Below are 19,689 nucleotides of genomic sequence, written 5' to 3'. Positions count from 1 at the left end.
GTGTCCACACCTGAGCTGGCCTCATGAACTGCTTCTGCAGCTCAGGATGTTCAGACAGAGTCTTTCCCCATCCCTCACACACGCTCTGCACTGCAGCAGGCAGAGTGTCCCTGGCCTCCTGCTGCCCCTGCCAGAGGCTGGGAGGCTCCTCACACCTCCAGTGCCTTGGCAACCCAGCAGCAGCTGATGGTGTTTGTGCTCACTCAGGTTCCTCTCACCCCACACACCATGGCCATGCTTGCATCTCATCTGTGCAATGCCAGCAGTCACTGCTGACCTCCTGAGCCTGTGACCTGCAACTGGGGGACAAAGAAACTTTGCAAGCTATGGTGAGAGACCAATGGTGGAAATGGTGGTGGTGAGTGGCTAGAGCAGGATGATTACCCTGGGACAGCTTCCCCAGGCTGTGCAGTGAACAGAGACACAGATCAGAGCCTGCTCTGCTGCTCCTTCAGGCCTCTGGCAGGAGGCCTCTCTGTATCAGCACACTGCTGTGTGCCCCAGCCCTGCACACTCACACTTGAGCTGTTCCCTGCTGTTTGCATCCCTGGGACACTTTCTTGGGCCTGCTCTGGAGAGAAACTTTGGATGAAGCCCTAAGCCTTCAGACTCTGCCCTGAGCAGATCATCTGTCTTTGTGGAACTGCTCTTGGGGCCAGCTCAGTCAGAGTAGTTCCCATGGCCTGTCCCTGCCTGTGGTCATAGGACTGCCAAACAGGAGAAACCTGACCAAACAGCCACAGCACTCAGGCCTTGTCCAGGAGAGGCTGGAAGTAGAAAGAGAACAGCCCTGGAAATTCAGATGCTGGTGTTCCCTGGCAGTGCTTGGACTCCTTCCTCCTCCCAATCTACACAGGACCTGAAGCTCCAGAGAAGTCCTCGGGGAAGGATCTCAGGAAGGAAAAAGTTGATGAAAGGTTCTTTAAATTTTTAATCAAAGCACAGAGGTCCTGCTGCACAAACTCTTGGTCAGCAGAGCAGAGAATGTGTTAGAAAAGGGATGACCGTTTGATAAAGAGTAAAACACCACCACCACAAAGTACAGAAGCCAGGCTGGGCCTGCACTGAGTGACATCAGAACTGCTCTGCAGAAGAGTTTATTGCTTCTGAAAGCATCCAGGGATCAGTTTGCTGAGGGCAGCCTTCAGCTCCTGGTTCCTCAGGCTGTAGGTGAGAGGGTTCACTGCTGGAGGCACCACTGAGTACAGAACTGACACCACCAGGTCCAGGGATGGGGAGGAGATGGAGGAGGGTTTCAGGTAGGCAAAGAAGGCAGTGCTGAGAAAGAGGGAGACCACAGCCAGGTGAGGGAGGCAGGTGGCAAAGGCTTTGTGGCGTCCCTGCTGAGAGGGGATCCTCAGCACTGCCCTGAAGATCTGCACATAGGACACCACAATGAACATGAAACAGACAAATGATAAACAGTCACTGGCCAAAAGAAGCCAAAGTTCCCTGAGGTAGGATGTGGAGCAGGAGAGCTTGAGGATCTGGGGGATTTCACAGAAGAACTGCTCCACAACATTGCCCTGGCAGAGAGGCAGGGAAAATGTATTGGCTGTGTGTAGCAGAGCATGGAGAAAGCCACAGGCCCAGACAGCTGCTGCCAGGTGGAGACAAACTCTGCTGCCCAGGAGGGTCTCATAGTGCAGGGGTCTGCAGATGGCAACATAGCGATCGTAGGACATGATGGTGAGGAGAAAATATTCTGCTGACATTAGGAATATGAAAAAGAACAGTTGGAGAACACATCCTGCATAGGAGATGTCCCTGGTGTCCCACAGGGAATTGGCCATGGATTTGGGGACAGTGGTGGAAATGGCACCCAGGTCAAGGAGGGCGAGGTTGAGGAGGAAGAAGTACATGGGGGTGTGGAGGTGGTGGTCCCAGGCTATGGTGCTGATGATGAGGCCATTGCCCAGCAGGGCAGCCAGGTAGATGGCCAGGAAAAGCCAGAAGTGCAGGAGCTGCAGCAGCCTTGTGCCTGGTAATGGCAGGAGGAGGAAGTGGGTGATGGAGCTGCTGTTGGACATCTGCTGCCTGTGGGAATGCCTAAGAAAGAAAAGAAAGCAAAAGTTGATGACAGACTCCTCTGAGAAGAAGCACTCCAGGGGTCACAGCAATCCCCCAGCTGAAATGGATTTGCTGTCTGCTTTGTTCTGGCTGAGGCTGCTGTGAGGAGCAGCAGCTCAGGCCATGTGCTGCCAAGGACTCATCTGGGCTCTGCTACAGTGGAGCTACTGTGCCCATCAGGCTGTTCCCTCTGCCCTGCACTTTCCCCTGTGCTGCCTTGTAGATGCTATGTCCAAATAAGCCTTCAGAACCCTCCCAGCTCTCTGTGCTCTGAGGAGAGCAGGGGAACACTTCTTCAAAGGACAGCTCTGTGAACTCTTCTCTGTCCCAGCCCAGAAGTGTAGCTGTGAGAGACAGAGCAGGACACAGCCTCTCCTGAGGAGAATCAAAGGACTCTGGGAGCAGAGTGCTGATCCCCCAAGGAAAGGCTCAGCACTGCCCAGTACCCTCTGGCAGATCTGGGCCTTCCTGGGGGCAGCTCCAAGCCCAGCAGGATGGGCAGAGCAGTCAGGGATGCTGGAGATGAGATGTTCTAAAGAGTCATTGCCCAGCAGACAGCACCCAGAGACATCTGCAAAGAAGTACTGAGAGAGCAGCCTGAACACAGCCTCCCCCAGGGCTTCTTGGCAGCTTCCCCTCATCCCCATCCCATATCTCTCCTGCCTGGAGCTGTCCCTGCCAGGAAAGGCTCAAGAGCACCTGAGACTCACCCTGTCAACAACCGCAGTGACTTCTCCTTCAGTGAGCTCTCAGCATCCTCCCAGTCCTGGCTGCCTTGAAGCTCTTTGTTCATTCCTCATCTCCTTGAGATGCCCTGGCAGTGCCCTCAGCCCTGCTGTGCTGTGCAGAAAAGCTGCTTCTGGCCAGAGCTCCATGCAGCCCAGGAGCCTGGCCCAGTTCAGCAGCAGATGATCAGCCCAGGGCATTTAAAGGAGCCCTCTGGTGGCTTTGGTGCCAGGTAAACCTCAGGGACCAAGAGGAGGCTGATGAAACCTCTGCAGAAGTCAAAGTTTGAGTCAATCTCTGAAGTTTCTTGTAGTGTTAATAGGTTCCACTTGGGGACACTACAGGGAAACTGTCCTCAGGCTGTGGTGAGAGCAGAGAACTGACATGTCAGGACAAGCAGCTAAAGGTGGATCTGCTGCTGAGGAAACCTGGAGGGGTTTCATTGATCCAAAGTGCCAAGGCCTGAACCCCAGCCCCTGGCAAGGCAGATCCTGTCCCTCACCTGTGGCTCAGGGCTCTGCTGGGAGCAGTGGGGAGTGAAGGTGAGCAGTGACCAGGGTAGGATCTTGATTGGTTTTGCTGTGGTTTACTGCTGAGAAGTAATGAAATGTACCTTTAAAAATAATTTTTATCAGATGCTTTGTGCAATTAAAACCTCTCCAATTATCTGCAGAAACCTTGGCAAGAATTAGAGGTTCAGCAGTATTTAATGAGCCCCATGGAGTATTTGGGGCTGATTACATCATCCTTAGGTACTGCCAGGAGACTCTGCCAAGGTACTGCCAAGAAGCCTCTCAACAAGTCCAAGGCAGAAGCAAACTCCAAAGTACCTTGAAGCACTGATTGGCTTCACTGAGGCTTGTTACTGACAAAGGCTCCCCAGGGACTCGTTAGAGCAGCTTGGTAGAGGCCAGGATTGCAGGGAGACAAAGGCAAAGTACAGAGGAGAAAAACTTGCCTTTGGTCTAGGAAGCAGAAAGGCCAAGCCCTGACCACTGCCCTTGCAATAAAAGAACCTCAAACCCTCAAAGCCAAGTTTCTCCTCCCAGGCCTTGGTGGCAGAGGCAAGTGCCAGAGCCAAGGGGACAAAGACCTTGGTCCTGTTGGTCTTCTCAGCCTTGCCAGAGCCCTTGGCCATCCCTCCTGCAGCCTCTCCTACACTCTCCCATGCCTGCAGTTCTTTCCCTTCAGGCTGCTGACACCAATCTTGCTTCCCCAGCCAGCTCTCCCCCTGCCATTTCCATCCCAAACCAAACCCCACAACATTTCCCCCCAACCCAAAACCTTCCCTGTGGAGATGCTGCTGTGTGGGTCAGGGCTGCTCTCAGGTCCAGCTCATGCCCAGATAATTTCCAGTGGCATTTTCCATGACTCTGCTCTCCTGAATCTTTGCTTCCACAGTCTCTGGCCTGGCTGGTGAGGAGGAAAACTCAGCAGTGCCTTTAGAGCAGGGGCTGAGCCTCTTAAACCATCACACAGAGCTTTACTGGGAACCTCACCAAGTGCCTACACTCCTCACCTGAGGGCTTTCCTGAGTGTCTGTCTGTCAGTCTCCTTGCCTGTCTCAGATGCTCTTTGTGTTGTTTATGGCTCTCTGGGCATGGAAGCCTCAGCTGCAGAGTCAGGCACAGACACTGTGAGATCTTCTGTGCAGGTGGAGCCACAGCAATGAGGTGTCCCAGCTGTCCTCCAGCCTGGGAAGCTCTGGGCAGTGCAGGCTGTGAGGCTGGCAATGAGCTGACTGCAGGAGCTGCCATGGTCATGCCTTGGCTGTGTCCTTGAGGTATCCATCCAGTCTGTGCTGCCTTCCAGGGGACACTGAGCCAAGTTTCTCCTGGACTAGAATTGGGATGCTGAGACCATGAGACCCTGAGTGGTGTGTGGTGGATCCCTCTGCTCTCAGCAGTGTCTGGTGGCTGTGCAGGGTGACATTGAGGCATGGTCACCCTCCAGCTGAGGTGCAGAGCAGGGTGACTTAGAGTCCCTGGGGAGCTCTCCCACTCTTGCCTTTTAGCCTAAGGCAGGACCAAGCAGTGCTCCAGCCTTGGAGCTGAAGGAAGGTCCCTGAGAAGAAGCAGCAGCAGGTGTCTGTGTGACAGGGGAGGGTCTGTGGGGAGTGGTTTTGGCTGTGCTGAGAGAATTCTCTTCTGACTTGTCACTGTCTCCTTCTCTTCTGACAGTGCCTCCTGGCCAGAGGCAGGGAATGTCCAACAGCAGCTCCATCACCCACTTCCTCCTCCTGCCATTTTCAGGCACAAGGCAGCTGCAGCTTGTTGCGGAATGGCTTGCAAAGACATGGTTCTATGGAACAATGGTTTGAACAGAGTGTGTAGGCCGGACTCCACCTTGTTATTTACTGCTCACAGTAAGCTAGGGTGTTGATGCAGCCAGGCCGCCATGACCTTGTAGCTGTGCTTGCAGCTGCCTGCAAAGGATAACAGGATACCAAAACAAGGTCACTGCGCCCTTATACAGATGATAACAAGTAAAGAAGAATGTAAAACAGAATTCTTGTGATTATCTCATCAGGATGGGAAAGCAGGATGTTTAACTGCAGAAGGTGGGGTCAGCAGCTAGGCTACTGTATATAAGAAGTGTCTGATGCTCAATAAAGTTGGATTTCATGGATCATATTGATCGTTGTCGACCCCTTCTTGCGACAAGTGGCGCCTGAACAAGGGACCCTACAGAGAGGGTTCAACCCCACAGAGAGGGTCATAGACTCACAGAGAAGTCTGAAGGTTCCTCGAGGACTAAGTGTACGTTCATGAGCGCGGAGGCAAGAAGCCGGCCCGGGATAGCAGTACCAGAGGCTGATCACTCGGACAAAGAGAAGGAGGACAGCCTGGGAGCTGAAGACGCTGTAGACCTGGAACTGCTGATAGAGACTGTGCGCACAGGTATCAACGTTAATATGGGCAGGCAGGCAGGCAGCGTATTACTCAAGTGCTTTTTAGAAAAGCGAAATATTAAAGGCATTGATTTAAAGAAAGAATTAGAGCCTTTGTTAGAATATGCTGAGAAGTTGGGATATTTTAAAGATCCCAACGATGTTTTTGATAGAACACTGTGGAAGGAATTAGGACAAGATTTATGGATGAAAAGTATAGATGATGATAAGGCTGCTAAGAAGAATAGTAAGCCATGGAGAGCGGTTATGGTAACACTCGATCAGCATGCTGCAGAACAAAAAGCTGCTATTCAGGCACGGCAAAAATTACAACCAAATGGGGAAGAGGAGCAAGGGGCAGAGTCGGCAGGCCGACGGCAAACTTGGGCGGGCTGGCATTGGTGGGCCTGAGGAAAGGAGCAGCGGACACCGGCGGGTAACGGATCGCGGCAGTGAAGTTCGCGGCCGTCGGTGAATATGGAGCCAGAGGCAGCGCTCTCCGTATTGCAATGCTTTTTAGAAAAGCGTAAGGCGCAGATATCGCCCAAAGTAATTCCTGGGCTTCTGGCCCATGGATCCGCTTTAGGGGATTTCCCTAGCGGAGATAGTTATTTTGATGAAACTTGTTTGGAGAGACTATGGGAACAGACTGTGGGACTGGGTCACTATCAAGCTGCAAAAGCCGTGGCGAGAATGCATAAACTGTACTAAAAAATATAAACTAGAACAGCGAATGGCTGCTGCAGTTACAGCAAAGTTGTCAGGATGAGTTGCAGCCAGACGATGTATTTCAAAGTATCGACCGATCGACCAGGGCCGCCCCCGATACATCTTGCGGTGGCCACATCGTGTTTTACCAGCCACCACCACTGCCGTCTGCACCCAGCGGGGAAAAAGCTGAGAAAAGGCAGCTCTCAGAGGACCACAACACCGGCAGCGAGGAATTCAAACAGGGCCGACTTTGCTTTACGGCCCCTCTGAGAAACAGCGAAGTGCTTGGGGGCTCGCGGTGATGGCGTTCTTACCACTGCACCCTGCCCGCCAGCCCTGCCGGCCCCCGCGGATACCAACGGCTCCGACCAAGGCAGTACCGACTGACGCACCACTGATACCGGCAGCACTGACAGTGGCAGCAGCCCAGCGGCAGCCGCTTGCCTGGCCCCTGCCCCTTTCCCCCACAGAGGCTCTCACCAGCGACCCCCCTTCCCAGCTGCTTTAGCCACAACTCTGCTCTGATTTAAAGCAACAGTGCTAATTTTCTCATTTCTGGTTGTAATGTCTTTCAGAGATTTGTTATTTAGAGTTTTGCTAAGAATGATGAATGGTATGCATTTAGTACTTGTGGGTAATTAATGCATAGTGGTTGTACTGAGGTGTGAGTACTTAGTGATGAGTTCACCTTGTGAGATTTTCTTTTGGTTTGAACCTTCTTGTCTTTGTTTTTTGTGTCTGCCTCGGCATTTCAAAGGAGGTCCATGTAATATTGCAATAATGTTAAGGTTTGTAGTGAATAGGTATTAATTTTCAACGGTATTCTTTAGCTAACGTAACGTCTTTAGATTTCCTTCTTAGACATAGAGTACAAAAAATACAAAAAAAGAAAAAAAAAGAAAAAAAAAGAAAAAAAAAGAGGGGGTGAACAAAAAAGGTAACAAATGCAACAAGAAATTTTAAAATGGTAAAAAAGGTAACAAGTGCAAAGAAAAAGTTTAAACATACAAAATATAACAAAGGTATAAAAACTCTGGATGAATTATTGGGACAGGGTAGGTATGAACAAATGGAATTGCAAGCTCGTATTGATCCGGTTAGATTACAAGGGATAATAATCAGTCTCCTCATTATATGTCAATTAAGCAAGGAAAAAACAAACCTGTAGAAAGCTTTGTTGACAAGCTAGTGACCACGTGAAAGGCAGTGCAGGTTGGGGATCATATTCATGAGCCAATTTTGAAACAGTGTTTAATTCAGAATGGTAATGTGCAGACAAGGCAAGTGATTAGTACACTAGGACCTGCCTGGAAAGTAGCAGAATTGTTGGAAAAGGCACTGAATCTTCCAGATGGTCCTGTGGCAATGTTAGTAGAGGCAGTAAAAGATCTAAAGGTAGGATTAGAGGAACAAGTGAAAGGGGTAGCGCAGTCGAATCAGCAAGTAATGGCTGCTTCAGTGCCTTTGCGTACATCTCAAAGAAGGCAGCAATGGTCCAATGATCCGCCAGCAAGCAGGCTGCAAATGCTATTGCTGTGGAAATACAGGACATATGCGCAGAAATTGTCGGGCCCAGAATGTATGGTGCCAGAAATGCAAATCTAACACGCACAATGCTGCTGCTTGCTGTGATTCGGGAAACATGACACAGAACACGAGAGGTCACCGCGTGATGACACAAATAGTGACCGGCCTCAACAGCGATCAGGTCTCAGACCAGCAACTGCCGGCAGCCTCGGATTGGACCTGGCAACAGCAATAGAAGTCACCCTGATTGACAAAAAGCCACAAAGGATCAGAACAAATGTATATGGACCTATAAGAATTAATGGACAGGCGGATGGTTGTCTATTGATTGGTAGATCATCTGCATCGATGTCTGGAATACAAGTGTTAGCAGGACTGATAGATGCAGACTATACAGGAGAGATTCAGATAATGGTACAGACTTTGTTTCCACCTCTTGTTATTCCATCACAAAGTAAAATAGCGCAACTTGATACCCTTGCCACAATTGACAGGCAGGATTGCAGCCTTGTAATCGCTTGGACTGAGGAGATGGGGGCTTTGGATCCTCCACAGCTCTTTTGGCACTGTTGACGGCCTCAATGGAGAAACGGCCACAGATGGAGGTCACGGTGGAATATCAAGGACAAATCAGAAAGCTCACCGCTCTTCTAGATACCGGAGCAGATGTGACAGTGATCTCAAAGCACTGTTGTCCTAAATCCTGGCCATCGACCACTGCAACGGCCTCGCTGTCGGGAGTGGGTGGTATCACGGTTGCAGAGACATCACCACCAGTCAGAGTCACTTGTGATGGAAAGACAAGGACAATAGCATGTTCTTTGCTACCGTTACCTAACCCTGTCCAAATGTTGATTGGAAGAGATGTATCGCAGCAGATGGGAGCTGTGTTGACAAGAAAAAACATCTAGTAGCGGTCATTGCATGGACTTTCCTGTTTCAACTACAGTGGACAACAAATGAGGTCGTTTGGATCGAGCAGTGGCCGCTGAAAGAGGAAAGTCTCAAAGCAGCTCATCAATTAGTACAGGAACAGTTTCAACAAGGACACTTAAAACCATCAACTAGCCCTTGGAATACACCAATATTTGTGATTAAGAAGAAATCAGGAAAGTATAGACTGCTGCATGACTTAAGAGCAGTCAATGATCAAATGCAGTCTATGGGGGCTTTACAACCGGGATTGCCTAGTGCCTCTATGCTCCCAGAATCATGGCACCTGTTGGTAATAGATTTGAAAGACTGTTTCTTCACCATCAAGTTACACGAACAAGACACTTGTCGATTTGCATTCACTTTACCTTCTATTAATCGACAAGAGCCAGCGCAGCGCTTTGAATGGACTGTATTACCACAAGGCATGAAGAATTCTCCGTCGCTCTGCCAGTTGTACATTGCAGTAGCATTACAACCACTGCGCCAAAAGTGGCAGCATGTGTTTATATATCATTATATGGATGATACTCTGTTTTGCCAGCAACAGCCATTTGAAGAACAACTAGCTGAGATTCAACAGGAAATGGAATCTATGAGATTAAGAGTTGCAACCGAAAAGATTCAATGTGAAATCCCAATCCCGTATCTTGGGTGGACCATCACGGAACAGCAAATCAGTCCACAAAAGTTACCACTGAACACTGAGATGCAGACTTTAAATGATGTACAGAAGTTTATGGGAGACATTCAATGGTTAAGGCCTGTTGTAGGCATTACTAATGATATGTTAGAACCATTAAGACCCTTGTTAAAAGGATCAGATCCAACAATCCCAGTGTCAGTCTTGACAGACCAGGCAGAAGCCATTGATGTAATAGTACAAGTTTTACAAGGCGTGGTATCACGGAGGGTTTTGGATTTGCCTATTGATATAACAATTGTCATGGGTAAACAACACCTAGTCGGGGCGTTAACTCAGGGTGTTAAGAAAACGGGGGAGGCTGTCCGTACTATAGTTTTAGAATGGATATTTCCTCCATTACAACCAAAAAGAACAATTCAACAAAAAATTTTGATTTTGGCAGACTTGATTAAGACATGTCGACTACGACTTAGTAGTATTGCAGGTTGTGCACCTGGCACTATTTATGTGCCAATAAAGCAACCTGATCTGGATTGGTTCTTGATAAACTGTATGGAGTTAGCAAGTGCATGTCTTGATGATGGTGTGTCAATTCGGGCAGCACCTTTAGCAGATAAGGTGTTGAGCTGGATGACAAACTATGATTGGCTCGAAAAACCAAAGTTTAGGGAGCAGCCTTTACCTAAAGCTTTGACAGTCTTTACTGACGCAGGAAAGAAATCAATGAAGGCTGTAGTTGTGTGGCAAGATGGCAAAGACAGGAAACATCATATGTTAGAGGCAGAAACAGGAGAATCACTGCAAACCCTGGAGCTGTGGGCCATAGTGTGGGCTTTGCAGACATGGCTTCATATACCCTTGAACATTGTATCAGATTCTCTGTATGTTGTTGGCATAGTTAAGAGGATTGAGGACGCTATGATTAAAAAGGTTACCAACAATAGCTTGTGGGAATTGTTGTTACAGCTCACGAGGGCTGTCAAGCTTAGGTCTGCCGAATATGCAATCATTCATGTTCGCAGTCATAAATTTGGTCAAGGCCTAGGAGAAGGCAACGCGAGGGCAGATAAACTAGTGTCATTGGCTGCTCCTGTATCAGCATTTGCCAATGCAAGAGAGTCACACTTACAATTTCATCAAAATGTAAAAGGACTGGTGAGAAGTTTTGGTATTCCTTATGCAGAAGCCAGAGCAATAGTACAAGCATGTCCAACGTGTAGCTTCCATAACAAAGGCAAGGACTAGGGTTGGGAGTCAACCCTCGAGGCCTTGCTAGCAATCAGATTTGGCAAATGGGTGTCACTCATGTGCCAAGCTTTGGTCGATTGAAGTATGTGCACCTCTCTATAGATACTTACAGCCATATGATCTGGGCCACAGCTCAATTGGGAGAAAAAATGAAAGATGTTAGGAAGCATTTAATGGCTTGTTTTGCAGTGATGGGGGTACCTCAGACTTTGAAGACAGACAACGGACCAGCTTATATAAGCAAAGGGATGCAACAGCTGTGCATACAATGGGATATTAAACATATAACTGGCATACCACATTCCCCAACTGGTCAGGCTGTTGTAGAGAGAGCAAATCAAACCTTAAAATATACTTGGAAAAACATAAGGAGGGAGAACCTAAGGAAAGGTTAAGTAGGGTATTGTTTGTGTTAAACCACTTATGTATTTTTGGATCTGATGACATGCCACCCATAATGAAACATCAAAACAATCAAACTAATCGAGAAACTCAGATGAAAGTGTTCTGTCGTGATATAAAAACTGGCCAATGGTTAGGGCCTGTCGATGTCATCTTTGTAGGTCGTGGTTGTATCTGCGTTTCTACCCCTGAAGGACCATACTGGGTGCCCAGCCGGTGGACGAAACCAGCGCCACTCAATGCACAGAATCCAGAAGATGGAACCGAGGATAACATGGGTTGTGATGATAATCAGCCTGAGAGTATTAACCTGTGAAGTACTACACCACATCGTCGATCGTATCAATATCACATGGTTGTGAAGATGTGGATGGAATGTGTTGCTTCAATCTGTCTGATCATGGCGAATCGGTCCACGTAAAATTGGATTGGCTGGAAAAACACTCGGTCAAGATCCAAGAAGATGATAGTGTGATTGACTCTTGGCTACGCTCTATGTTTGGTAGTTGGTTTAGCTGGTTAGGACCTTTAGTTAAAGAAATTGTACGCTTTTTGCTTATTGGTATTATAATTGTTATAGCTGCCCGTATAATTGTTGGTTGTATTATGAAACATATTAATTGTACTATTGAATCTTTTATAGTTATTAAAGGAAATGTAGATATTGTAGAAGAATGGAAGAAAGAAAAGGGTCTGAATGACTGAATTGTCTCTTTTGCTAAGGACTTGGAATGCCATAGAACACAGTGGATGTAATTGATCTATCACCAAGGGAGGTTAATAAAAGGATATTACAACCTGTACCTGTTGTTGCAGTTTGAGCTGGGTGCCCCCCTGGTGTGTTCACTTCCTGTGTCCAGAAGTCCAGCCCAGAGGGATGGACACAGGAAATTGTGTGTATTTCCTACCATGATTCTTTGCACCACTATAAGATCCAGTGCGGGGCCTAGCACTTTCTCTTTTCTTCCTCCTCCGTCAGCCGGTAACTGGGGGAGATGTCTGTTGGCGTTGGGCCTGGCTAGGCCCAAGGCCACAGGGGGATGGGCAGTCTCAGGCCTGGCCAGCTGAGACTAGCCCAGCAGAGGGAGGGGGAAGAAGGAGCCCTGAGGGTCTCGGGTGTACCCTCAGGTGGGGATGGGATGCCTCTGGGTTTGCTTTGGGATCTTTCTTTGTCACTGCGCTTTGGGTTTTCTGTAACATTCACTGCTTTCTATTTAAACTTTCATCACTTTTGCAATCCGTTTGTCTGAGTGTTTTATTCCTGCCCGTGGTGGGGAGAGGGGGCTGCCTCAACCCAGCACACCTGTAAATTTGGAAAATGTAAACTGAATGCATTATGAGAGTTACTAGGATGAGCAAAAAACACGGTGTTTTGAGTAGCTTTATATTGGGCAAAGCAATGAAGCTCTTTTTGTTCTTGCTGTTTATCTGCAGATTTCTAACTGTGAAGCTAGAGCCTGGCCAGATCTACCTTTACAGGGTTTTTTTTAAGAAATCTTGCTGCCATTAAACACTTCGTGATTTTTGATCATCCTAGAGAAAGTAAAAATGTAACATGACAGACAATGGATGAGATAATTGATAAAGAGGTTTTAATGGTTTTTTTTAGGTGTTACTGTATTAATTTTGATTATTGTTAAGCCTGATTGTATATGTAAGACGTTCAAGGAATACCCTTAAGGCCTTATTTGTAAAAACGGGGGAATTGTTGAGGAATGGCTTGCAAAGACATGGTTCTATGGAACAACAGTTTGAGCAGAGTATGTAGGCCAGACTCCATCTTGTTGTTTACTGCTCACAGTAAGCTCGTGTGTTGATGCAGCCAGGCCGCCATGGCCTTGTAGCTGTGCTTGCAGCTGCCTGCAAAGGATAACAGGACACCAAAGCAAGGTCACTGCGCCCTTACAGGCGATAACAAGTAAAGAAGAATGTGAAACAGAATTCTTGTGATTATCTCATCAGGATGGGAAAGCAGGATGTTTAACCGCAGAAGGTGGGGCTGGCAGCTAGGCTACTGTATATAAGAAGTGTCTGATGCTCAATAAAGTTGGATTTCGTGGATCATATTGATCGTTGGCGACCCCTTCTTGTGAAAGTGCTGTGCCTGGAGCATGTAACTAAAGCAGGGCACTGGTAGCTGTGACCGTTTTAGGCTGTGCCTTTAAGAAAGGGACAGTTGCTTGAACACTCTGGCTGAATGTTTTGAAAACAAAAATATTCTAAACGAATTTCATTGGTAGATTGGTAGAATGCAACTTTAATTTTTCATTCAGTTTGAATCTCAGTTCAGTCTGTCTGTCTTTTTCAGGCTGTCTGTTTAAGTCTGAGCTGTCTGAGCAACAGCTGTGTGGGATGGAGTTAACCTTGAACTAACAGATAAGAAACTAATTCTTGCATACACTTTGAGCTAACAGAATTCCCTCCTTAATAATTACCTTTTTCTCTCTCTCTAACCCTTTTTAGGAAAAAAGGGAGGTAGGGGGAGAGAGGAGGTACGGGGGGGACCCTCCTGGCTGGAGGAGGGAGTTTTGTTCTGTATTATGTTCTTTGCTATATATTTCTGTACATATTGTAAATATTGCATATTGTGTATACATTCACTGCATTTCATCCTACTTGTAAGTATCCATTTCTGCTTCTCCGACTGAGTTAGCCATGGTTCTTTGTGTGGGGGGCAGAACTGAGCTTTCTGTCACCACCACAGTAGCTAAGGATGTTGACTTGCTGGAGCGTGTCCAGAGAAGGGCAATGAAGTTGGTGAGGGGTTTGGAACACAAGCCCTATGAGGAGAGGCTGAGGGAGCTGGGGTTGCTTAGCCTGGAGAAGAGGAGACTCAGAGGAGACCTTATAGCTCTCTACAACTACCTTAAGGGAGGTTGTAGACAGGCAGATGTTGTTCTCTTCTCCCAGGCAAGTAGCACCAGAACAAGAGGACACAGTCTCAAGCTGTGCCAGGCGAGGTTTAGGCTGGAGGTTAGGAAGCCCATTGGAATGGGCTGCCTGAGGAGGTGGTGGAGTCACCATCATTGGAGGTGTTTAGGAGGAGACTTGATGGGGTGCTTGGTGCCATGGTTTAGTTGATTAGGTGGTGTTGGATTAATTGATAGGTTGGACACAATGATCTTGAAGGTCTCTTCCAAACTGGTTTATTCTATTCTATTCTATTCTATTCTATTCTAGTCACACAGAGAGTTATCTGGGAATAACAGGACGAACACCTGCATCAACAACCCTGCGTGTTATTAGTAGTTTCACCAATAATCTATAACAGCACGATGTGTGGTCACTCGTGGGGAACCAATGAAGCTATGCCAACGATGCTCTCTGAGTCTAGAGAAGCAGTAGAGGTTTCCTTAATAAATGAACAATACTACAACAATACTGGATCATATTGGTTGTTCATATTGACTCCATTCTCCATCACCAGCAGCTTGGAAGGTTCAGAGTGGAGATGAGGCCATAGAAATGTCCCTCAATGGGCAGAGCTGCTATGCATGAGGCCATCCAGAGGTGTCAGGAAACGGCAGAGAGAGCTAAGACAGCTCAGGGAAGGGATGGAAATGGCAGGGGGAGAGCTGGCTGGGGAAGCAAGATTGGTGTCAGCAGCCTGAAGGGAAACACCTGCAGGCATGGGACAGTGTAGGAGAGGCTGCAGTAGGGATGGCCAAGGGCTCTGGCAAGGCTGAGAGGACCAGCACTATCAAGGTCTTTGTCCCCTTGGCTCTGGCAGTTGCCTGTGCCACCATGGCCTTGGCTTTGAGGATCTGAGGTTCTTCTAGTCCAAGGGCAGTGGTCAGGGCTTGGCCTTTCTGCTTCCTAGACCAAAGGCAAGTTTTTCTCCCCTGCACTTTGCCTTTGTCTGCCTGCAATCCTGGCCTCTAACAAGCTGCTCTAACAAGTCCCTGGGGAGCCCTTGTTAGTAACAAGCCTCAGTGAGGCCAATCAGTGCTTCAAGGTACTTTGGAGTTTGCTTCTGCCTTGGATTTCTTGAGAGGCTTCTTGGCAGTACCTTGGCAGAGTCCCGTGGCAGTACCTAAGGATGATGTAATCAGCCCCAAATACTCCATGGGGCTCATTAAATACTGCTGAACCTCTCATTATTGCCAAGGTTTCTGCAGCTAATTGGAGAGGTTTTTATTGCACAAAGAAGGGGAAAGGTCACAGTATATGAGAATGGCCTGTCCCCCAAAGGTAAAAAGATTCTGGGGAGGGAACTGGCAGCTCTCATCGACAGGGCTTTAAACTAGTTTCGAAGGGGGGAGGGGCTGAAACTAGTCCCCTCAGGCAAGAGTCTGGGGGCAGTAAGCTAGGGTCAGAGGCCAAACCAGCAGCCCAGCTGAGGTGCATGTACACTAATGCACGAAGCATGGGAAACAAACAAGAGGAGCTGGAAGCCTTGTTACAGCAGGAAAGTTATGACGTAGTTGCCATCACAGAGACGTGGTGGGATAGCTCACATGACTGGAGCACTGCAATTGATGGCTACAGGCTTTTCAGGAGAGATAGACAAGGAAGAAGGGGTGGAGGGGTGGCCATGTACATCAGGGAGGCACTAGATGCCATTGAGCTAGAGATTAGGGACAATCAGGTTGAATGCTTGTGGGCAAGAATTAGAGGGAAGACCGGTAGGGCAGACATCCTGGTTGGAGTCTGTTATAGACCACCCAACCAGGAGGATGATGTCGACGAAGCATTCTATAGACAGCTTAAGGCTGTCTCAAGATCTCCTGACCTTGTCCTTATGGGCGACTTCAACCTGCCTGACATCTGCTGGGATCTCAACACAGCAGAGAGGAGACAGTCTAGGAGGTTCTTAGACTGCATGGAGGACAGCTTCTTATCCCAGGTGCTGCGTGAGCCTACGAGGGGCAAGGCTTTGCTTGACCTCCTCTTCACCAACAGGGAAGGGCTGGTGGGTGATGTGGTGGTCGGAGGCTGTTTAGGGGCCAGTGACCATGAAATAATAGAATTTTCGGTATTTGGTCAAACTAAGAGGGGCAGCAAGAAGACCTCCACTCTGGACTTCCGGAGGGCGGACTTCAGGTTGCTCAAGGAAATAATTCAGAGGGTTCCTTGGGAGAAAGCCCTTAAAAATAAAGGGGTCCAGGAGGGCTGGACCTGCTTCAAGAAAGAGCTGATGAAGGCTCAGGAGCAGGCTGTGCCAGTGTGCCGGAAGAGGAGCCGCCGGGGCAGACGGCCAGCCTGGCTGTGTAATGAACTTTTAATAGAACTAAGGGAAAAAAAGAGGGTGTATCTTCTTTGGAAGAAAGGTGAGGCAACCCATGGAATGTTTAAAGAGGTTGCTAGGGCATGTAGGAGGAAAATTAGGGAGGCAAAAGCATATTTGGAACTTAAACTGGCCTCTGATGTGAAGGACAACAAAAAGTCCTTCTATAAATATATTAATAGCAAGAGGAAGGGCAGGGACAACCTCCACTCCTTGGTTGACATGGAAGGAAATGTTGTAACACAGGATGAGGAAAAGGCAGAGGTACTTAACACCTTCTTTACCTCAGTTTTTACTAGCTGGAAAGAACGTCTACCAGACAGCTGGCCTGCAGAACTGGCAGAGGGAGCCAGGGAGCTGCATGGTTTCCCTGTGTTCCATGAGCAAGTGATAGGAGCTCTCCTCAGCAGCTTGGACCCCCACAAGTCCATGGGACCAGATGGGATCCATCCTAGGGTGCTGAGAGAGCTGGCAGATGAGCTGGCCAAGCCACTCTCCATTATTTTTCATCAGTCCTGGCTCACTGGAGAGATCCCAGCTGACTGGAAGCTGGCCAACATGGTACCCATCCACAAGAAGGGCAGGTTGGATGAGCCAGGGAATTACAGGCCTGTCAGCCTGACCTCAGTGCCAGGAAAGATTATGGAGCAGGTCATCCTGAGTGCAATCAAGCAACACTTAGAGGATGGCCAAGGGATCAGGCCCAGCCAGCATGGGTTTAGGAAGGACAGGTCCTGCCTGACCAACCTGATCTCCTTCTATGATCAGGTGACCTGCCTGGTGGATGTGGGGAGGCCTGTGGATGTAGTCTACCTGGACCTCAGCAAGGCCTTTGACACCGTTCCCCATAGCAAACTCCTGGCCAAGCTGTCAGCCCATGGCTTGGATGGGAGCACACTGCGATGGGTTAGGAACTGGCTGGAGGGCCGAGCCCAGAGAGTGGTAGTGAATGGTGCCACATCCAGCTGGCAGCCAGTCACCAGTGGTGTGCCCCAGGGATCAGTACTGGGCCCCATGCTCTTTAACATCTTTATTGATGATCTGGACGAGGGCATTGAGTCCATCATCAGTAAATTTGCTGACGACACCAAGCTGGGCGCAGGAGTTGATCTGCTGGAGGGTAGAGAGGCTCTGCAGAGGGACCTCGACAGGCTGGGCAGATGGGCAGAGTCCAACGGCATGAGATTTAACACATCCAAGTGCCAGGTTCTGCACATTGGCCACAGCAACCCCATGCAGAGCTACAGGCTGGGGTCAGAGTGGCTGGAGAGCAGTCAGGCTGAGAGGGACCTGGGGGTGCTGGTTGATGGTAGGCTGAACATGAGCCTGCAGTGTGCCCAGGCAGCTAAGAGGGCCAATGGCATCCTGGCCTGCATCAGGAACAGTGTGGCCAGCAGGAGCAGGGAGGTCATTCTGCCCCTGTACACTGCACTGGTTAGGCCGCACCTTGAGTACTGTGTCCAGTTCTGGGCCCCTCAGTTTAGGAAGGAGGTTGACTTGCTGGAACGAGTCCAGAGAAGAGCAACAAAGTTGGTGAGGGGTTTGGAACATAAGCCCTACGAGGAGAGGCTGAGGGAGCTGGGGTTGCTTATCCTGGAGAAGAGGAGACTCAGGGGTGACCTTATTACTCTCTACAACTACCTGAAGGGAGGTTGTAGACAGACGGATGTTGGTCTCTTCTCCCAGGCAAGCAGTACCAGAACAAGAGGACACAGTCTCAGGCTGCGCCAGGGGAGGTTCAGGCTGGATGTTAGAATAAAGTTCTATACAGAAAGAGTGATTGCACATTGGAATGGGCTGCCTGGGGAGGTGGTGGAGTCGCCATCACTGGAGGTTTTTAGGAGATGACTTGACGGGGTACTTGGTGCTGTGGGTTAGTTGCTTGGGCGGTGTTGGATTGGTTGATGGGTTGGACGCGATGATCTTGAAGGTCTCTTCCAACCTGGTTTATTCTATGTATTCTATGTATATTCTATGTAACTACTTTTAAAGGTACAGTTCATTCCTTTTCAGCAGCAAACCACAGCAAGACCTGTCAAAAGGTCCTACCCTGGTCACTGCTCACCCTCACTCCCCACTGCCCCCAGCAGAGCCCAGAGCCACAGGTGAGGGACAGGATCTGCCTTGCCAGGGGCTGGGGGTCAGGGCTTGGCCCTTTGCATCAATGAAACCCCTCCAGGTTTCCTCAGCAGCAGAGCCACCTTGAGCTGCTTGTCCTGACCTGTCAGCACTGCCTCACTTCTCTGCTCTCACCACAGTCTGGAGATGCTTCAGTGCCTCCAGTGATGCTTCCCTTGCATCCACTGTCTCCTTCTGCTCTAACCAGACCCTGGGGACTCTTTCCCAGTATGGTTCACTGGGACCCATTAACAGTATAAGAAACTTCAGAGTTTGAATCTGACTTTGACTTCTGGAGAGGTTTCATCAGCTTCTCAGTCTCTGAGGTTCATGGACTTGGCACCAAAGCCACCAGAGGGCTCCTTTAAATTCTTTGGGCTGGTCCTGAGCTGCTGAGCTGGGCCAGGCTCCTTGGCATGATGGAGGCCTGTCCGGGAGCAGCTCCTCTGCACCACACAGCAGGGCTGAGGGAACTGCCAGGGGATCTCAGGGAGATGAGGAAGGCAAAAAGAGCTTCAAGGTGGCCAGGACTGGGAGGATGCTGAGAGCTCACTGGAGGAGAAGTCACTGCAGTTGCTGACAGGGTGAGTCTATGGTTGCAGGGCAGTGCAGCTGCAGTTCCTGGAGGCATCTCCTAAATCTGGGGCTGTGTGCTGGGGCAGGGACTCTGCTGCCTGTCAGGTTCAGCTCTCAAGCAGCCCAGGGAGTTCTTCATGATGCTTTGGGGAGAAGCTGTGGTTGGAAGGAGCCACCCTTGACAGGGCAAGGCAGGTCAGTGCAGGGTAGGTTCCTTCTGTGGAGATTCTACTGTGTGGCTCAGGGCTGCTCTCAGCTCCAGCTCAATTCAAGTACATTTTCAGGGGGACTTTTCATGACTATGTTCAGGCCAGGGGGTCCTGACCCAGGCTCTGGTCTCCTGAATCTTTGCTTCCACTGTCTCTGGCCTGGCTGGTGAGGAGGAAAACTCAGTTGTGCCTTTAGAGCAGGGGCTGAGCCTCTTAAACCATCACACAGAGCTTTACTGGGAACCTCACCAAGTGCCTACACTCCTCAACTGAGGCCCTTCCTGAGTGTCTGTCTGTCCCTCTCCTTGCCTGTCTCAGATGCTCTTTGTGTTGCTGATGGCTCTCTGGGCATGGAAGCCTCAGCTGCAGAGTCAGGCACAGACACTGGGAGATCTCCTGTGCAGGT

The 19,689-nt window shown here is 49.2% G+C and overlaps 1 protein-coding gene across 1 annotated transcript; it reads right to left on the bottom strand.

Moving 5' to 3' along the window:
* Positions 1-1,112: 1,112 nt before the first annotated feature.
* Positions 1,113-2,030, bottom strand: LOC128899768 (olfactory receptor 14J1-like; the record flags this gene model as incomplete). Its single annotated transcript, XM_054179450.1, has 1 exon — positions 1,113-2,030. A coding segment is annotated over exon 1 (918 nt), but the record flags the coding sequence as incomplete, so codon positions are not given.
* Positions 2,031-19,689: the final 17,659 nt, after the last annotated feature.

This window comes from Dryobates pubescens, unplaced genomic scaffold (assembly GCF_014839835.1).
Source record: "Dryobates pubescens isolate bDryPub1 unplaced genomic scaffold, bDryPub1.pri scaffold_56_arrow_ctg1, whole genome shotgun sequence".
Classification (NCBI taxonomy): Eukaryota; Metazoa; Chordata; class Aves; order Piciformes; family Picidae; genus Dryobates; species Dryobates pubescens.
This window is presented reverse-complemented; position numbering and strand designations above follow the sequence as displayed.